At 43.1% G+C, this 18,499-nt stretch overlaps 2 protein-coding genes across 2 annotated transcripts; one reads left to right on the top strand and one right to left on the bottom strand.

Moving 5' to 3' along the window:
* Positions 1–81: 81 nt before the first annotated feature.
* Positions 82–6,294, bottom strand: LOC148898000 (uncharacterized). Its single transcript, XM_088996732.1, has 8 exons — positions 5,799–6,294; positions 5,556–5,686; positions 5,093–5,196; positions 4,846–5,020; positions 3,787–3,904; positions 3,606–3,691; positions 262–2,159; positions 82–188 (listed from the first exon to the last, which is right to left on the bottom strand). Exons 1-8 carry the CDS (start codon positions 6,192–6,194, stop codon positions 127–129), a joined length of 2,970 nt encoding a protein of 989 aa, XP_088852858.1. The 5' UTR covers positions 6,195–6,294; the 3' UTR covers positions 82–126.
* Positions 6,295–6,420: 126 nt separating this feature from the next.
* Positions 6,421–17,896, top strand: LOC148897999 (zona pellucida sperm-binding protein 4-like). The gene is made up of 8 exons (XM_088996734.1): positions 6,421–9,021; positions 13,807–13,991; positions 14,065–14,162; positions 15,365–15,522; positions 15,602–15,794; positions 15,881–16,064; positions 16,497–16,572; positions 16,682–17,896. The coding sequence occupies exons 1-8, from the start codon at positions 8,790–8,792 to the stop codon at positions 16,768–16,770; spliced, it is 1,215 nt and encodes a 404-aa protein (XP_088852860.1). The 5' UTR covers positions 6,421–8,789; the 3' UTR covers positions 16,771–17,896.
* The last annotated feature ends 603 nt before the right edge of the window (positions 17,897–18,499 follow it).

The raw sequence follows: 18,499 nt of genomic DNA, 5'->3' as shown, positions 1-18,499 counted from the left end.
TGCTTTTTATTTAAATTTTTTCATTGTCATTTTAATAGAGGCATTATGGTGAGGTGGGCAAGAACATCCAGTTAGCCATGATCCAATCAGAATGTTTATTTCGATCACCACGTTGGAATGTTGACTTTATGAGAGTTTCTCTGCAACTTCAAAGGGACCCAGTGTGACAACGCCTGCCCATTCATAAACTGAGAAATAAAAATGGAAAAGTGGTATCACAAATAAATTTGCGACTCTTACAAATAATACTGAGAGGCATACCTTGATCTGGTTTCACCGAACGGCCCTTTCTTCCACTCCAGGTAGTGCTACCCGTTGAGGTGCTGCTCCAAGAAGTGCTTGAGGTGCTGCCACTACTTTCAGAACCTACGGGGTTCCAAGAAACGGTTTGTCTGAAGGCTTGACTGCCATCTGTTTGGCCACTGCCGCCTGCACTGGTGTGCCAAGTGGTGCCTCCAGAATTTTCGCTGCCACCAGCACTCCAGGAAGTACCTGTGCTGCCAGTTCCTCCTGAGCCGGTGGAGGTCCAGAAAATTCCAGTTTGCTTGCCTCCTGGTTGTTTTCCACCAACGACTGCGCTGCTGCCACCACCGCCGCCACCACTGCCAGCGCCGCCGCCAGTGCCACCGCTGCCATCAGTACTGCCACCACCGCCTCCATTGGTGTGCCATGCGCTGCCTCCATAATTTTCGCCGCCACCACCACCAGCGCTCCAGGAAGTTCCGGTGCTGCCAGTTCCTCCTGAACCTCCAGGGGTCCAGGAAACCCCGGGTTGCCTGCCTCCCGGTTGTTTTTCACTGCCGACACCGCCACCGTCGCTGCCACCACTCCCTCCATTGCCTCCGCCGGTGTGCCATGTGCTGCCTCCAGAATATCCTCCGCTGCCTCCAGAATATCCGCCCGTGCCTCCAGAATATCCGGCGCCCCCACCAGTGCTCCAGGGAGTGCCTGTGCTGCCAGTTCCTCCTGAGCCACTGGAGCTCCAGAAAACCCCAGGTTGCCTGCCTCCCAGTTGGTTTCCATCGTCGACACCGCTGCCTCCACTGCCTCCACTGCCTGCACTGCCTGCACTTCCACCACCAATGGTGTGCCATGTGATGCTTCCAGAGTTTCCGCCACCACCACCACGAGTGCTCCACGAAGGGCCTGCGCTGCCAGTTCCTCCTGAGCCACTGGAGGTTGAGGAAACCCCGGGTTGCTTGTCTCCTGGTGCATTTTGCCCGCCACTGCCGCCACCGCTGCTGGCACCATTGCCTCCACTGCCTCCACTTGTGTGCCATGTGCTGCCTCCATAATTTCCGCCACCACCACCAGTGCTCCAGGAAGTACTTGTGCTGCCAGTTCCTGATGAGCCACTCGAAATCCAGGAAGCCCAGGGTTGCCTGTCTCCCGGTGGTTTTCCACCACCGGCATTGCCGCCGACGCTGCTGCTGCTGCCGCCACCTCTAATGCCACTGCCACCACCAGGTTGAGAGTTAGCTCCACCACCGGCGTTCCAGTTACTGCCACCTGTATGAGTGCCGCTTCCGCCACCAGAGTTCCAGTTACCCCCTCCTGTTTGAGAGCCGCCTTCACCACCGGGATTCCGGTTACCTTCTCCTGCATGGGTGCCGCCTCCACCACCGGTGTGCCAGTTACTCCCTCCTATATGGGTCCCGCTTCCGCCACCAGTGTTCCATTTACCCTCTCCTGCATGAGTCCCGCTTCCGCCACCAGTGTTCCAGTTACCCCCGCCTGCATGGGTCCCGCTTACGCCACCAGTGTTCCAGTTACCCCCTCCTACATGGCTGCCGCCACCGCTACCAGTGTTCCAGTTGCCCCCTCCTGTTAGAGAGCCGCCTCCGCCACTGGGGTTCTGATTAGCCCCTCCTGTGTGAGAGCCGCCTATGACACTGGGGTTCCGATTACCCCCTCCTGTTTGAGAGCCGCCTCCGCTACTGGGGTTCCGACTACCCCCTCCTGTTTGAGAGCCGCCTATGCCACTGGGGTTCCGATTACCCCCTCCTATTTGAGAGCCGCCTACGACACTGGGGTTCCGATTACCCCCTCCTGTTTGAGAGCCGCCTGCACCACTGGGGCCCCAGCCACCTGCTTGTGCTTGTCCAACAATAGCGTCACAGTTGGCACATGCTGAATCCACGCCGCTGGCTTCCTTCCAGCTGCAGATATACAAAACAAAAACAGTCAGTTCTGCCTGTGCTCCAGTATCAGTATAGGTACAGCTCAATAAATGAGAACATCACGGAAGATGTAGCTTATGTAGTAGTTCAAACTCAGACATAATTCCTCATTCACTCAAAAATTAACTGACTCATTGAAATGAACTACTAAAAAAAACAGATAATTATTTTGATCATCTGATATCATCAAGTAATTATTTGAAATTATTATTTCAATGATTATTTTTTGTTATTTACTTAAACACCCAATCTTATTTTAAATTGTTGATCATTAAAGTTTTAAAGATAATTAATGTTATTCTAAACTAATTAACATTTGAACAATAATATATATTACCTCGATTTATGTGTGTGTAAGCTCTCAGTCGTACAGGAATGGTCCATCGATGAAAAGGTTTCTTCAGCCGTCATCTGTACTTCTTTGAAGGTGTCGGACGTTTCGCTTCTTATCCACGAGGCTTCGTCAGTTCACTGATGAAGCTTCGTCTGCGAACTGACAAAGCCTCTTGGATAGGAAAGCAAAACGTCCGACACCGTCAAAGAATGACGGCTGAAGAAACTTTTTCATCGATACCTCGATACCTTGAAAATAACAATAATTCATACTTTTTCAATTAATAATGTATCTGTTTAAATTAATTGACACACAGATATGTGGATTTCACCTGTATTTAAAATTATTAACATTGAAGATTTGATTTCAAAGTATTTGGATTCTTGAAATCTTTGCAAAAACTGTTGTGCTAGAATAGATGAGCGATTGCAAAACATCATTAGACTACATGCTTGTCAGAGATATGACAGACAGACACCGTGGACAGAGACTCAGAACCAGAAAGATTGTCCCCACTGCCGGCAGGAGACGCAGTCATCAGATGACATACGTCTGAATTCTGTGCCCCTCTGCCAAGCTATTTATTGAGAGTATATGTAAATTAAAGTGATATATTAGTAAAACATAGTTTTCTTGATTAGCATACCACGCCTCTGGGCGTTCTGAGCAACAACATATGTAAGCAATAAAACATAGACACTCTAATTGGTTGTCCCCTCCATCAACCGATAAGTCTGTAACCTGGCGCCTGTGCAGGATGTTCAAGCCGTAAATAACTTCGGTGATTAAGGAGTATCCCAAGCCCCAAATTGTGTTCAAGGCCAGACCTCCTAGATGGAGCCGACAGTTCACCCTGCCGTGTCTGTTTCACTCAGATTTACTGTGGTCATCTGCGCTTTGACAGTGGGCTTATTGTTTAGTTGGTCAGCAAAGCACGGCACTTTTAAACATGATAACTTATTATTCTCCATCAATGCTTTAAAACAGTGGTGGCCAAACCTTTCTGACAAAACATTGACTTTTGAAGCGACAAACAAATTGGACCCGATCATATACGTGCAATCATATACACACACATACACATAACTCACTCGTTCCTTATGTATGAGCAAGCCCTGTGGTCACCATCAATGTCGTGGTTGGTCGATGTGGCTCTCAAGTGGCAGGTAATGTAAAGCTGTTGAAAGAGTCAATGGCATTTCTTGTATGTATTTTTTTAATATGAGTTTTACCTTTCAAAATCCAGTCAGGCTCGCTTTTTGGGGTGCTCACCATCCCATTTTCGGCACCCTGGAACCTGAAGGCCTCAAACTGGAACTGGAGCATGTTCTCTGCTGTGCGTTGCATGAACCTAGACTCTGTGCTTGTGATCCTTGCGTCAATTAAACATCTGCACGCAAAACAAGTTGACAAGTTTCAAATGAAGTACTCTTCAAGGACAACCGACATCACTTTTTTGTTTCCTAACTGACATCAGAAAAACGTTTTATAATATCTAAAATACCCAAAACACGCAGTATGACATTTTTAGTCAAATGCAAAACACCAATAAAAATTACTCAGTGTCGAAAAAGTACTTCAATTTGAAACCGGAAGTGGCCAGTTTCAGAAGGTCCCGCCCCCATGTTCGTGGTGTCACGGCAAGACGTCTTGCCTTGCTCGAGAATCAAAACAATGGCTTCAGATTCAGAGAAGATGCTTTCTTGTTACTCATCCAGTTATGAATGTGATTCAAATAGTTCTGAAGAAGAAAGCATACATGGTTGCAATTGATTAAATAATTTATTCCGTGTCATTTTGAGGCATCAGGGGTGGGAAATGTCGCACCCAAAAAAAGGCAGAAAATGGCGACAAAGCCGTATAAGGAATTAATCAGCCCGTTTCCACAGGCTGATTAATTCCTTATATGGAGCTTTGTCGCCCTCTTCTGCCTCTTTTTGTTCCTACATGACGTTTTCAGACCAAAGTACAGCAAAATGCATTGACGTGATGGAAGGACTGCTACAACGTGTCCTTTTTTTCGGTCAGGGGCGTTCCTTCAGTGACGTCTTAAAACGTAAAATATAGCTATATGCCCTGTGTGCCCTGCGATTGGCTAACAACCAATTCAGGGTGTTCCCCGCCTCGTGCCAGAAGACGGGCACTAGGCGGGGAGTATACCTATCCCCCACAGGTTTTTTTTCCTTCAAGTTTTTTTTTTCTTTTTACTGCAACAGATATTTGGCTTCCTTTCCTTAATTATGTTCACTGTGTGTGTTTGGGCTGAGATGATCGCTCTGTAAATTGCATGTACATGTAGGACTAAATTGTGGCAAGTACTGAGGTGCTTACCCTTGATCAAGGAATGTATATCTGGGGCTGGAATTTATATCTGGCGAGAGAGTAGCAGTGCAGCTTTCCACAAAAACACGGAGAGGCACGTGGTGGTACTGCCTCACTGATGCCTCGATACGGATCGTGTCCCCCATGAAGTACTGATAACGGGGTCTCTCGTACATCCAGTCGTCTGTAAAGAGATATTGGATTCGGTCCACATGTTGGCAATTTCATACAAGAGGAAAACAGTTGGAGTACTAACCCGTCCTCAGGGTCAGAGTGAAGTACAAAAACTCCTCGCCAACCCTCACCGCAGAGAATGGTATCCATTTTGGATCGAGTGGGAGGCTGCTGACGTTGTGGTGCCTGAAGATTTAAATAGGGGTCAAAGCTGAGATGACACTATGAGTTTTGTTTTGTTTTTCTTAAAGATGATCACATTTGTACAGTAGTTTTTTTTTCTTGCTGCTTGGTTGTTTTTTTTTTGGAGGGGTGAAGGTTTTATTTTTTGTAAGTTAACTTGACTGCACAAAAAATATAAATGTTTGTTTGGTCATCAACTTGCTGACAACCAGTCTCAGTTTGACCACATCTATTACCTATTTAATTTTGTTGTGTGTGTACATTCTTCACTTGTTTATTCCCTTTCAATAGAACCAGTTTTTTGGACACTGTTCGAAAAGTCAATGTATGAATATATGTAATTTCCTGATAAAATATGTCACCTTGGGTAGTGACATTCCACAATCACAGCGGTTTCAATGTTCCTCACAATGGTCCTCACAATAGGCGAGTCGGACAGCATTTGGGGGTTATAGTCAAGCATAAAGGTGTAGACAAGAGCATCATCTGTCATCTGCAGAGGAGGCGGGGTGGGGGGTGGAGAATAAATGTTTTAAAATGCAGGGTGACTAATTAAAAAGGGATATTTGTCCAGTATCGTTTCCAAAAAGCACACCGTGGCTTACCCGTGACATGCTGCCACAGCCTTGCAGCTCGGTCTCGAATATCAACACATGCGCTAGAGTGTCCTCGCCCACTGCGCCGCAGGGACCCAGAGTGAGATCGGACGGCTTGATGTGCTGGCCTGTTCCAAAGAAGTCTTTCTGAACCTCCACTCGTGCATGTCTCTCCCCGCACTCCACGGAGACAGTCGCTGCAAATATGGGGTGTCTCAGCTCAAAATCAGGTACTGGCTCAACTGGAACCGTGGGCCCTTCAGGGTAGGTCCAGGTGAGTGGCCTCTCGAGTACATGCTTAGCTTGCTGCTGATCGTGGTGCCCCGAGGCTAGATCCTGTTGTCCGGAGCAGAAGTTGACTACTACCAGAGCCAGTGCCACAAGGCACACGGCGGTGTGCTTCATTATAATGGACACAAAGCAACCAGTGATCCCCACAAGATGCTCTTGGCAACAAAGTTGTGCTTTCACCCTTTTTATAAGCAGGCCTTTGGACAGCTACCATTGATAGCTGATAAGACAAGGTGTTAGCCAATCCAGTCGAGCTTGCAGCAACTTGCGTGGTGCTGTGTTTTGACTGTCACGCTGATCTCCACTCAAATTGTGCCCTCCAGTTGCATAACATCAAAATATCTCCAGTCCCACCACAAGCTACATTTTGAGGCAAAACGCAATAGTTCAGTTTTACAAATGATTAAACCAGAACCCAAAGTAAGATTCTGCCACACAGGTAACTGTAAAATCACATTGTCAAAGTCTAACGTATCATTATGAATAACCTCTTTTATCCTGATAATTTGGATCAGGCGCTTTGCTCCTGGGGGAAGTGGAAAACAGGCAGGACAGCAGCCCTTGAGGGTGTCCCCTGCCTACTGCCCGAAGACGGCTGGGATAGGTTCCAGCACCCCCGTGACCCGTGTGATGATAAGTGGATCAGAAAATGGATGGATGGATGAAAAGAAAATCCCAAATCCATTTTGAAATGAAAAATTTAACTTCAAAATGGAGAAATGATGAGAGCTCATGAATGTTGAAGTAGTCTCCATTAAAGCACAAGGCATGGCTCAAAGGACTCATATTGACAAATGTGGGGAATTTGCTGTGTATGCACCATTAACCCTTTTAGGGACAGCGGTTGCTCCAGCTTCTCATTTTATCAGGTTACGGGGTGCGAGAAAGGGTTAAATATGTAACACAAAACCAGGCAATGGGAATCATGTGTGTTCTCACAGCCAATCAGCACAAATGTTAGAATGGATGGAAATCAATGAGAGAAAGCTGGAAGTGTAGTACACTTCCAGACAGTATTTATTATAAATAGTAGGATAAAGACTACAAGACACTGCAACTAGTGAATGAAGGTCCAATAATGTGTGTTTTTTCGTCAATGTGTTTTTGGGGGTTGTTTATTATTATTATTTTTTAAATAAGCTGTGCTAAGAAGATAGAGTTCACCAAAAAAGGTTATGTTGACAGTGGGTTACGGTCACCTGTCCTTCACAGAACATGTCACACTCTACTTTCTGCCAAAGTACATTCAGGACAATCGATGGTGGACTGCAGCACAGTAGCCGACCTATGAATGTTCCAAAATAAGAACACTGAAAGAGATTCCCAGGTAGCTCGTTTACATAAAAAGGGAACATTGTCACATAAACAGATCAAGCATACTTCCGGATTCATTTGCTTCCAGTATCAGTTTTATTTTTCAAAGAAATGTCCAACACCATATGATGAACATTATTTTGTGCAACCCTTGGTCAGTATGCTGGGAACAGCATTTGTACATTACAATGACAAGGTAAACATTTATGCGCATCCTACACAATACTTGAATTAGGTTTGCCCATAGTCTGACATAAAAACTAATTGTTCAAAATTTGAAGGACTTTGACTGTAAACAAATTTGATAGCATTAACCTGTGTGTTGATGTGAAAACCAAAGGCAGCTCAAGAAAGAATTGGATTCGTACTTTAACAAGTGTCACTAAAACATTGGAGAGAGGACTCAAAAAAGCCACTGACAGTCATGAGGATGAAATTGCCCTTATTGAAATTACTTTCACTTGTAAGAAATGGTCATGGAAGAGGCAACATTTTTGAATTTCTTTGGAAGTCAGATAGTTGGTGTTCAAAGGTCACTTCTTTTTATGAAGAATTTTCTCAACTTTTGTGAACAGGTAATGTATCTAGCCTTAACCATTAGTCTTATTTGTCCAGAATATACATATTTTTCTCCGAAAAGAGTGCTGTATCTTTTTTCAGGTGCAGGTATCAGGATTAGGTGGACTTTTGGATGGATGGATGGATGGATGGATGGATGGATGGATGGATGGATGGATGGATGGATGGATGGATGGATGGATGGATGGATGGATGGATGGATGGATGGATGGATGGATGGATGGATGGATGGATGGATGGACGGATGGATGTATGGATGAATTCCTTACATGTTTAGCTGAATGGCATAACCAGTGAATGATTTTGTGAATGAATATCAAGTGACCAAGCAATACAACCCCACCTTCCCTAAACTGAACAACATCCATTTAAAAGTGGGCCAGTTAATATCATCAAAGTATAATCAGTGGGAACAAATTCTCAATTATGATCAACATTTGTATCAATGCACTTAAAGATAAAAGCATGTGTTTATTTTTACTATGCTGAATGAACACAGATAGCTTGACACCAGCAGTCGTCGGTCATCCAGACCCACCGAAGGTTTTTATCACGTCATTGCTCAAACAAGTTGGGATTTTATTTGTACGTGGGACTCAGCGATTGTCCCAGGATTAATGCTAAATGTGAAAAAAATCACATCTGCCAATGTTTGTAGTGAAGTTTGGATTCTTTTTAATCTGAATTGAGATTCTTTTGCCTCTCATTTTTATTGCAATCAGATTTGGAGAAACAAATAGAAGTGTTATTATGTCAACATGACCCACACCTTATAAAATCATCCTGTGTGTGTGTGTACTGCGACACTATACAGCAATGAAGTCCATTGGTCTCCTCATGCTCACCCTGCTGCGGAGCTGTTTAGCCATGCCTCAAAACTCCACCAACCGGTGGCCTCAGCAAACCTCCAAGCCCGTGGACTCAGAGCTATCTTGCAAGGTGGAAACGCATCAAAAGATACAGTGTGGTCCTGACGGGATCTCATCTTGTGAATGTGAAGCCATCAATTGTTGCTATGATGCCAATGTGTGCTACTATGGTAGACAAGGTAGGTCAAATTTCATGTTTGAACTGTTCCCTCGCTACGTCACACTTCATTGCTTGCGCCTCCATGACAGCGAAAATTATTCAAGTGATCATTTTGTTTACTGGACTTATGGCATAGAGAACCACCACATTTCTGTAGTTTGGTTTGTGGCTATTTCCATTTGTTCACTTTATTGGGCAGCCCATCCTGAGTGACTGTACTTGTTTTTGCACTTGAGCAAGAGTAATGGAACGTGTTGATTTAGCCCCATCTGGTGGCAGTTTGGTGTCAAGGAAGCTGGAGAATTCAGTTGACACTTCTTATAGGTCAGGGGTCGGGAACCTATGGCTCGCGAGCCATATATGGCTCTTTTGATGATTGCTTATGGCTCGCCGATAAATATTACATATTATAATACATATTGTCGTTTTTTTGCCGTTCATTTCCCGTTGGGGCTGCAGTTGGCGGAAAGCGCAATTTTGATTGGATGACACTGACCTAGAATGGCCGAAAGCGCCATGTTGATTGGATGATAGTGGCCGTCATGTTGAAATAGGTAAACGCCCGTTTAAATGAGCCCAACTTGTGCACTTCAGTGTGAAGGCACCGGAGCATTAGAGGAGAGAAAATGTTCTGATTCTAATTTGCAATGAAACAATACCATCGATGAAACAGTCGGTCAAATGTCAGTGGCATTTTAACAAGTCCGATGTTAACGTTAGCATCAACATACTTCTGCGAGAAGTCGATTGCAGATAGCAAGTGTGGAAGCTTATGAGCCGTGTGCAGGCGAGCTAGCAGTAACTTCGCCGCTGGACCGGCAAATTGAATTTCATTCCGATCGTTTTCCTGGATTTTTACCAAACACGATGAACGGAAAACCATCCATGTTAACGGTGAGTACCATCACAAAGTTATTTTAAATAATACATTCTGATATTTTGTTGAAAAGTGGCCGCGCGTGCGCGTGTGTGCGCGCGCGACGCGAGCTTTTGTATGTGCGCGCGCGCACGCGAGCGTTTGTATGTGCGCGCGCGTGCGTGTGGCTCTCGCTGAAAAACATTTCTAAATATTTTACTTTTATGGCCTAGCCGCAATAATCATATGGGTCGATGACATGATTATTGCGGCTAGCAATGAAATGGTTTTGAAAAAGGTTAAAGAGATGCTTTCTGCAAGGTTCAAAATGAAAGATCTTGGCACACTTAAACATTTTCTGGGTATCGATTTTAGTCAATCAGATGGATGTGTAAAAATGTCACAGGAAAAATATGTTAACAAGATACTACAGCGTTTCAACATGTATGATTGTAAGGTTCGAAAAACACCTTGTGAGCAAAAGTTGGAATATTCCAAAAATGCAATGAAGATGAGTGATGTCAGAACTTATAGGGAAGCAGTGGGTAGTCTGATCTATCTGACGACATGTACCAGACCAGATTTGAGTTTTGTGGTAAACAGGTTATGGGCCCAGGAGACGTTTGGGAGATAAAGTGAAGCCAGAAGTGTATCCAGACTTGAAAGAGCGGTGAGCAAACGAGGCTATCGCTAACCGGCTAAACAGCGGTCAAGATGGATCAAGGAAGGGCAAGCAGGCACCTTCGACTGGCATTCGACGGAGATGAAGATAAGTACGAGATATGGGAAACAAAAATGCTCGGACATTTTCATTTATTGGGACTAAAGAAGACCGTGCTAAGCGAGCCGGCGACGAGTTCCGATATGGCTACGGATGCAGAGAAAAATGCCGATGCATATGCCGAATTGATAAATATGCTTGATGACAAGAGCCTCTCACTAATAATGAGAGATGCACCTGATGATGGAAGAAAATCTTTGAAGATATTGAGAGAATATTATGCCGGGAAAGGAAAACCACGGATAATAAATCTGTACACCACGCTCACGTCGCTTCAAAAGAGGAACGATGAAAGTGTTACAGACTATATCATCAAAGCCGAAACCGCCATCACAGCACTCCGAAATGCAGGTGAAACTTTGGGAGATGGACTACTTGTCGCCATGGTGTTAAAAGGACTACCAGCAAGTTTCAAGCCATTTGCAATCAATGTAGCGCATTCAAATGATGAAATCAAGTTTGCAGATTTCAAGACGAAGCTACGGAGTTTTGAAGCCACTGAGAAATTGAACACTGAGTCAGGGGACAATGTGATGAAGACACAGAGTCTGAGTGGACGACAAACCACCAAAACCAACACCCGTGACCAGCACAGTGATGACACAAGCATAGTGTGTTTCAAGTGTGGGATCGAAGGCCACAAAGCAAGAGAATGTCGACAAAAGACATGGTGCAGTCATTGCAAAAGCAAGACACACAAAGATGCAACGTGCAGGCGTAAGGACAAGGACAGACGAGATGACGCCAGTAAAGCGTCAGAAGACGGCGACACCGACATCGTGCTCAAGATGAGGGACAGCAAGACCAGACCCAGGGAGCAGTTGGGTCACGACATCAGAGAGAGAGGATTGATGGTGGACACAGGAGCCACTTCGCATATCATCACTGATGTGAACATGTTCAAGAATTTCGACAGCACGTTCAAACCGGAAAGACACCGCGTGGAGCTGGCGGACGGCACACAATGCAGCGGAGTCGCACATAAAAGGGGAGATGCTGAGGTCTCTTTGATTGACATCAAAGGACAAAGACATAAAGCAACGCTGAGAGGTGCTTTATACATTCCTTCATACCCCCAAGACATTTTGTCTGTAAAGAAGGCAACCACCAACGGGGCAACAGTGATATTTAAAGAAGGTAAAAATTCACTGATTACGAAAGGTGGGACAAAATATGGTATACATGTGTATGGAAAGTTGTACTATTTGCATATTGAGAAAGAGACACAGATAAATGAAACAGATGAAAACACATATTATGGCATGAGATTACAGCCTAAGACTAGTGAGGTCTTTCAGGAGCCTAATAAAAGAGCCCAAGAGTCATGTGTACAAGACAGGGATGCACGCAAAAGTGCAGTCACAGAGCCAAATGAACATAACCTCACACGACAAAGTGACACAAATGATGAACCTGAAAATAGAAGGTATCCTACTAGGGAAAGAAAGAAACCTAGTCACTTTGATGATTTTGTGATTGAGTACAGCGATAACGATGGGGCACACACCACAGTAGACTACTGTTACAGAGCTGTGTGTGGTGTTCCGCAAACATATGCAGAGGCAATGAGATCAAATAATTCTCAAGAATGGGCAAAAGCTATGGATGAGGAAATTCAGTCATTAAATGACAACACATTTACTGCAACAACCCTACCAGCGGGCAAGAAAACAGTGGGGGGTAAATGGGTATATGCTATCAAACGTGATGTAGATGTCAGAGACAAATATAAAGCACGATTTGTAGCAAAGGGCAAGAGCCAGGTGGAAAACATAGACTATGGAGAGACATTTTCACCAACAGCCAATCAAACAGGTATAAGAGTGGTGCTTCAAAAAGCAACTCTGGAAAATGGAGAAAAGAATGATGGTCTAGTTTACAAAATAGAAAAATCACTTTACGGTTTCAAGCAATCTGGCCGAAACGGGAACAAGGTCTTACATGATTATTTAACCGATAATGAGTATAAGCAAAACCCAGGTGATTATTGTATGTATGCCAAAGAGTCAAGAAGTGACAAGGTAATCAAAATCATATGGGATGGTGATTTCATTATTGATGACTACCAAACAATTGTGTTTAAATGTGAAATGTGTAAGACAGAGTTCACATGTGTAAGACAGAGTTCACATTGTTCTGTTTATCTTGGTTTACATTACAGCAAACTGAGTATAAGTGGGGGTGTTGAGAAAGTTAGATTGTATCCTCATTTTATGTAATGCTGTAATACTGAACTGATCTGGCAACCTAGCCACGACGGGACATCACGTGACTTGACAGCGATAAAAGCCAGTTTGTGGGTTTGTGTGTTTGACTTCTCGTACGACGATGAACGCAGTGGTTGCTGTCTGTGCTTCGGCAAATAAATATCCTACTTGTATGATCTAAACAAGAGGACCTTCTCGACTCTTTATTCTCCCAAATGCATCGCGAAAGCGCTGAAGATCTCAACAGGCTCTCTTAGTCAAAAAGGTTCCCGACCCATAATATGGGTAGTACTGTATGTACTTTGCATTATCCATATCTTGGAGCATCTTGGTGGTATTGTGAAATTGAGTGCCCCGACTAATGTTTTTTTTAGATTAGAGATTGTTTGCCTGATTTTTTTAACTTTGGCTTTCAAGCAAATATTGAGATTCAAGCCCTCTACGGGCAGCAGTAAACTTACCATAACTCAAGTCGCAGTTTGTAAAAAATATTGCCAAAAATTAGTTTTTAAGACTCCTTGAATGGATATATTTTTTCAAATCAGCAAAACATGTCATTTGTCATTCTTTTAAATTTACATTACTGTATGCTTTCTTGCCATGTACGTGTGTTTGCATTATTATGTTATTATTAAAATATATATTTAGTGAATGGCTAGACTGGAACAGCATTTCCATTCATTTCGGTAATCAAATATAATTTGACACATTTGAGAAAGTGCTTTGAATGGTATCACAGGGAATACAAAACTTGGTTGAGGCCAATTAAATTTTTGCTATCCTTCATGTGTTATTGCATTTGCATGTCGTATAGGGAACCCGTTGTACATTTCAAAAGATGAACATGACAACACAACGTACGCACATATACGGGAGCAGACGTCAGCCACGGCTCAGGGACAGACACTCACGCGCATACAAGTTCTCACCTACTGTTTTCTCATTTGTGGTCGTGCTCAGTGACGCTCCGGTGTACCAAGGATGCCCAGATGATTGTGGTGATCAGTCGAGACGCCATCTTTCCACGTGTCGACTTCGATTCCCTTTCATTCATCTCCAGTGAGACCGGATGCGGCCTGGTTGACAGCACGTCGGCCTTTGTCGTCTACCAGTTTCCAGTCACGTCTTGTGGTACTGTCATCACGGTCAGGCCAGTCCCACTTGAATTGGATTGAGCGTTCCTCAACACAATAGCGTAATGTTGCAAACGTCCTGTAGGAGGAGCTTGGTGCTATAACCTATAAGAACGCCTTGTCCACCTCTTTTGAAGTCGCTGTTGGGCTCAATGGAGCGATTACCAGGGACAGCCGGTTTGAGTATGTGCTTCTCTGTTTTCTATTTCTGTGCACTCACTGGACACATTTCGAGAGAGGGGAATTGAAATTCGTACTGTACATTTGTACATCATGAAAAGAAATAACATAACTTTTAGGAAGGGGTTGGCCATTAAGTTGGCAAAATTCCTCAAAGACAATCCAAGCAAACATTGTGTAAGACCTGGAAGAAAATCTTCCACAAACCCAGTGATGGTGGTTCTGGTTCCTGAGAGAAAAAGCAACAAATATGCAAATCCGCAGGTGCCCAAGCATGTGTATGCCGGGTCGGCTGTATTTCACACACACACACACACACACACAAAAAAAAGTAGTTCAAGTTTGAAAAAAAGTACAACTAATTCAATCTTTTCAATCTTTATTAATTACAGGTCAGATCATTAATGGTTCTTCAGAACGTGAACAAGATTGATGACCTGGTCCCCTCTCACATCTCCCTGGTACTTTGCATAGTCCTCAGTGTGTCTAGTTGAACAATGACGACATCAGAGTTCTTGAGCACTGTAGCTTTCCCTGTGCATTTAAGAAATGTCAGTGTGCACATGTGCTCTACTACAAACATCCAGTCTCCTGTTTTTCCTGAAATTGGCTGTTTTTGTCATGGGCGTTTCTCATGGCGACACGTTTCTAAAGACATCACTGGGAATGGGTTACATTCTGACTTTTTCTTCCGCTCGGTGTTCCCTCACAACTACAATTCACTTAAATGTGTTATGGGTATGCATTATGGTAGCCCATAAGTGATTAAAACATACATGGACACGCACACACACATGCGCGCACACACACACACACACACGCACACGCACACACAAAGCAACAACAGAAAAGAAAGTTGGGGGCAGTATGAACATGAAACATCAATATCAAGTAGGTGACTGAAAACAAATCCATCTGCAGGCTACAAATGACCCATTGGTCAAGAGTTTTACACTTGCTTCAGGGGTAACTTGTCCGCTACCGTGAAGACTTGCAATTATCTCTGTATGTCTGTTCCAAACATCTACTCTTTTATCCTCCATTCTCAGTTTCCTTTTTTTAAGAAAGTTGATTAAAAAATAGATACACTTTTTGGGTGATATTTGGTGAAGTACCTTGGCACCTATTATTTACAAACATTATGAAATAGTGTACCGGATCTCATCTGACAGTGCAGACCTAACTAATGTTGTGGTTCCTCTCAGGCTGGCCGTTCAGTGCAGATATGTGGGCACGTCAGTTGAAGCTCTTGTTATCAAGATGGACCACGTTCCCAGTCCCCCTATAGTTGCAGCTCCCGGGCCCTTCATTGTGGAACTAAGGCTGGGCAATGGCAGACGCATAGTAAAGGGTGAAATGTATGGTGGGTAAACAACTTTGTGATGAGAATCGGTCAACGGAAACCACTTTGAATTCACTATTCTGTCACTCTGCTTGTACAGAGGAAGTGGTTTTCAACTACTTCTATGTCGACAGTGACTACCCTATCACAAAGGAGCTCAGGGAGCCCGTGTACGTCGAGGTACGGATTCTAAGGAATACTGACCCTAACCTGGTCTTGACACTGAAGCGATGCTGGGCCACTGGTGATCCATACCCTCACAGTGTGCCTCAGTGGGACTTGCTGGTTCATGGGTAAGAGTAAGTGCCACTCAAATATTAATCAATTTTTTTTTTGAGCATTGACGACACGACGACTAAACCGACTTCTCCACTCTCAGGTGCCCATACATAGACAACCAGTACCAGACGGCCCTGGTGCAGGTCGACTCCTCATCAGGCCTTGAATTCCCCAGCCAGTATCGGCGCTTTTTCTTCAGGATGTTCTCTTTCGTGTCCGCCCTAACAGCCAAGACTGGTAACGGAGGAACTGCAGATCCAGAGAGCACTCCTCTCATGCAAAAGGTATATGCCAAGAATGCTGGACTGTATGTAGCGCATACTTCATTTCAAACTGTGGAATCCATTATAAAGGGTTTTAACGCTGCTACTGTCTAATAATTCTTCTTTGTCATGAGTTTTATAAAACATCTAAAGGTAATTGCCATGAATTAAAAGCAACAATTCTGAACTTTTGTCTTATATTTACCTTTTAATCGAAAAACAAAATGTCTTCTGCATACTAAACAAAGGAAGCTGTTCAAATGCTTTCAAGGGATACTGCACAAACTGTTTATAATTAATATCTGTAATTAGGAAGAAGAAAAGAAACTGAAAAATAAATTCCATTGCATTTTGAAAAAACGGTGCCTATTAATATTCAAAAATAGCCGGCGGAAATACATTTATGAATAGAAAAGAAAATTAATTCTTTTTTTTAAATATATATTTCGCCAGATGTTTATCCACTGTGACACAACAGTCTGCATGCACCATAAAGGAAACAACTGTGACCCTCAGTGCTACAAGTGGAGTAAGTAATGGTCATATTCTTATCATTATTTATCATTACTCTCTCTCTGATGTTCTTTTGTGTACTATTTGACTGCTGTGTTCATACTACATCTTATTTACCTGCACAGGGGACCATGCTGGTGTCAAACAAACAATCACAGATTCTAACAGCGTTGTGGTTAGCAGCTTGGAGATTCACTTTATTGATCCAAACTAAAAGCATGGAATTCAGTCACCTGGAATTTACAAGAAATACATGTTGTTCATATAATGAAATGCGAGTGCTGAAAAATAAACAACGAAGTTGCTGAAGGGGTTCTATAAGCAGTTATTTATTTCCAAGTTACAAGTACACACAGAATGATTGTGTGGAAGCACCACAATGTTCATTAGGCTTAAAATGTGTCTATTGGCTGAGAACCAAATAGATTTTTTTTGCTCTTTTGGAGCAGTGCTAATTTTCTCATCATGCTGCCTTCAAAGACGCATGAATCAAAATACAGTAAAGTCTCGTTATATCGATATCGGATATATCGATAGTCCCGGTTATATCGATACTATTTCTATGCACGCACGGAGAAAATTACATGCAAACAGGGTCGGATATATCGATAGTCCCGGTTATATCGATATTTTTTCGGACTCCCTTGAATATCGATATAACGAGACTTTACTGTATCATGATTTAAATTCAGAAAAATTAACACTGTCATTTTGAAAAGTGTTTGATAAAAAAATGTTTCCTTACGAAACTCAAGACAACTGTCAAATGCCTTCTGATGTACAGTAGTTCACTTTGCAGGATGGGAATAAAATACCTGTAGAAAAAAATACTTCAGCATGAGTTGAGTTTCAGGAATACCCAGTCCATGAGTTTTCATTTCATTTAACATTAATATTTTATTGCATCCGACAGTTTGAAGTCGTGATTTTGATCCCTTTTCAATTAAAATGTTGCTACCTAAATAATTGTTACGCATATTGTTGTACATTGTCATTTACACAGCAACATGAACTAGTTGTTTTCATCAAAACTCACATAATGATTTTGCAAACTGAATAATGATCAAACCCAATGGTGGGCCGTGCATGTCACTCCTAGGCCTTCAGTTGTGCTACGTCCTAATCCACAGCTGCCACTGTAAAAAAAAGTGTGGTGTGATTTACTACACATCCTGTATTGTAGTAGAGGGCACAGTTAGCCAGAAAATAACTTGTGAAGAAAGAAATACTGTCATTAAACTGTTCGGGTTTTTACCATCAACTTGTGGATTCATGATATGGGGTCGGAAGTCGCTCTTTCACACCGCAAAGATGATTGGCAAAGGATGGCGAAGCATCAATAAAAACTTCATAACATTGAAATATTATTTGCTTTTCCGTGTCCGACCTTTCTTAAGGATGTCCAACTTTTCTTGAAAAGTCCGTCTTAAAAATGGCTTTCACAGTAAATCTGCAACCAAATCAATGTCTTCTCCTTCTTCAACTATTGTGGGTTGACAAAACCATAGCGGTAAATCAACACAATGTATTTGCTTATGCAGCTCGCGACTCATATACTGCACTAGCTCTGGCCAGTATGCTCTTGTCACTTGTGGCAAGTGAAAAGAGCAGTTTTTGCAATCTATGATTGGCTCGTGACCAATCATACTTTGCAAAAACTGACGTTTTGGGTTGCCAACTCGAAATCTGATTGGTTAAAGCAATAGTTTGATCTACAAATTTGATGCGACAGGGTCGCCAGAAGTCATTGTATAAGGCGTACAGGTAGATTTCTGACCCTGATGATGCCAAATGATGGCTGAAATGTGATTGGTTAAATGCTTAAATAGGAAACACTTCTGGAAGCAGCACAAGCGGATAGCAATGGAAGGCACCCAAAAGAAGATTTGGAATTATTTAATACGAATTTGTGGACAAAATATAATTAACATCAGTCTGTGATT

This window comes from Hippocampus bargibanti, linkage group LG05 (assembly GCF_051943395.1).
Source record: "Hippocampus bargibanti isolate YZ-2025 linkage group LG05, ASM5194339v1, whole genome shotgun sequence".
Taxonomy (NCBI): Eukaryota; Metazoa; Chordata; class Actinopteri; order Syngnathiformes; family Syngnathidae; genus Hippocampus; species Hippocampus bargibanti.
This window is presented reverse-complemented; position numbering and strand designations above follow the sequence as displayed.

Bases quoted from the DNA above. Each gene is read 5' to 3' on its own strand.
- LOC148898000 (XM_088996732.1), bottom strand. From the start codon at position 6,194: ATGAAGCACACCGCCGTGTGCCTTGTGGCACTGGCTCTGGTAGTAGTC. The intron at 5,197-5,555 runs GTGACATATTTT...TTAAATCTTCAG, and splicing joins GTGGAATGTCACTACCCAAG to GCACCACAACGTCAGCAGCC. The intron at 2,160-3,605 runs GTGAGTTATGTG...GTATATCTGCAG, and splicing joins TGCTCATACATAAGGAACGA to CTGGAAGGAAGCCAGCGGCG.
- LOC148897999 (XM_088996734.1), top strand. From the start codon at position 8,790: ATGAAGTCCATTGGTCTCCTCATGCTCACCCTGCTGCGGAGCTGTTTA. The intron at 14,163-15,364 runs GTATGTGCTTCT...GGTTCCTCTCAG, and splicing joins ACCAGGGACAGCCGGTTTGA to GCTGGCCGTTCAGTGCAGAT. The intron at 16,065-16,496 runs GTATATGCCAAG...ATATTTCGCCAG, and splicing joins GCACTCCTCTCATGCAAAAG to ATGTTTATCCACTGTGACAC.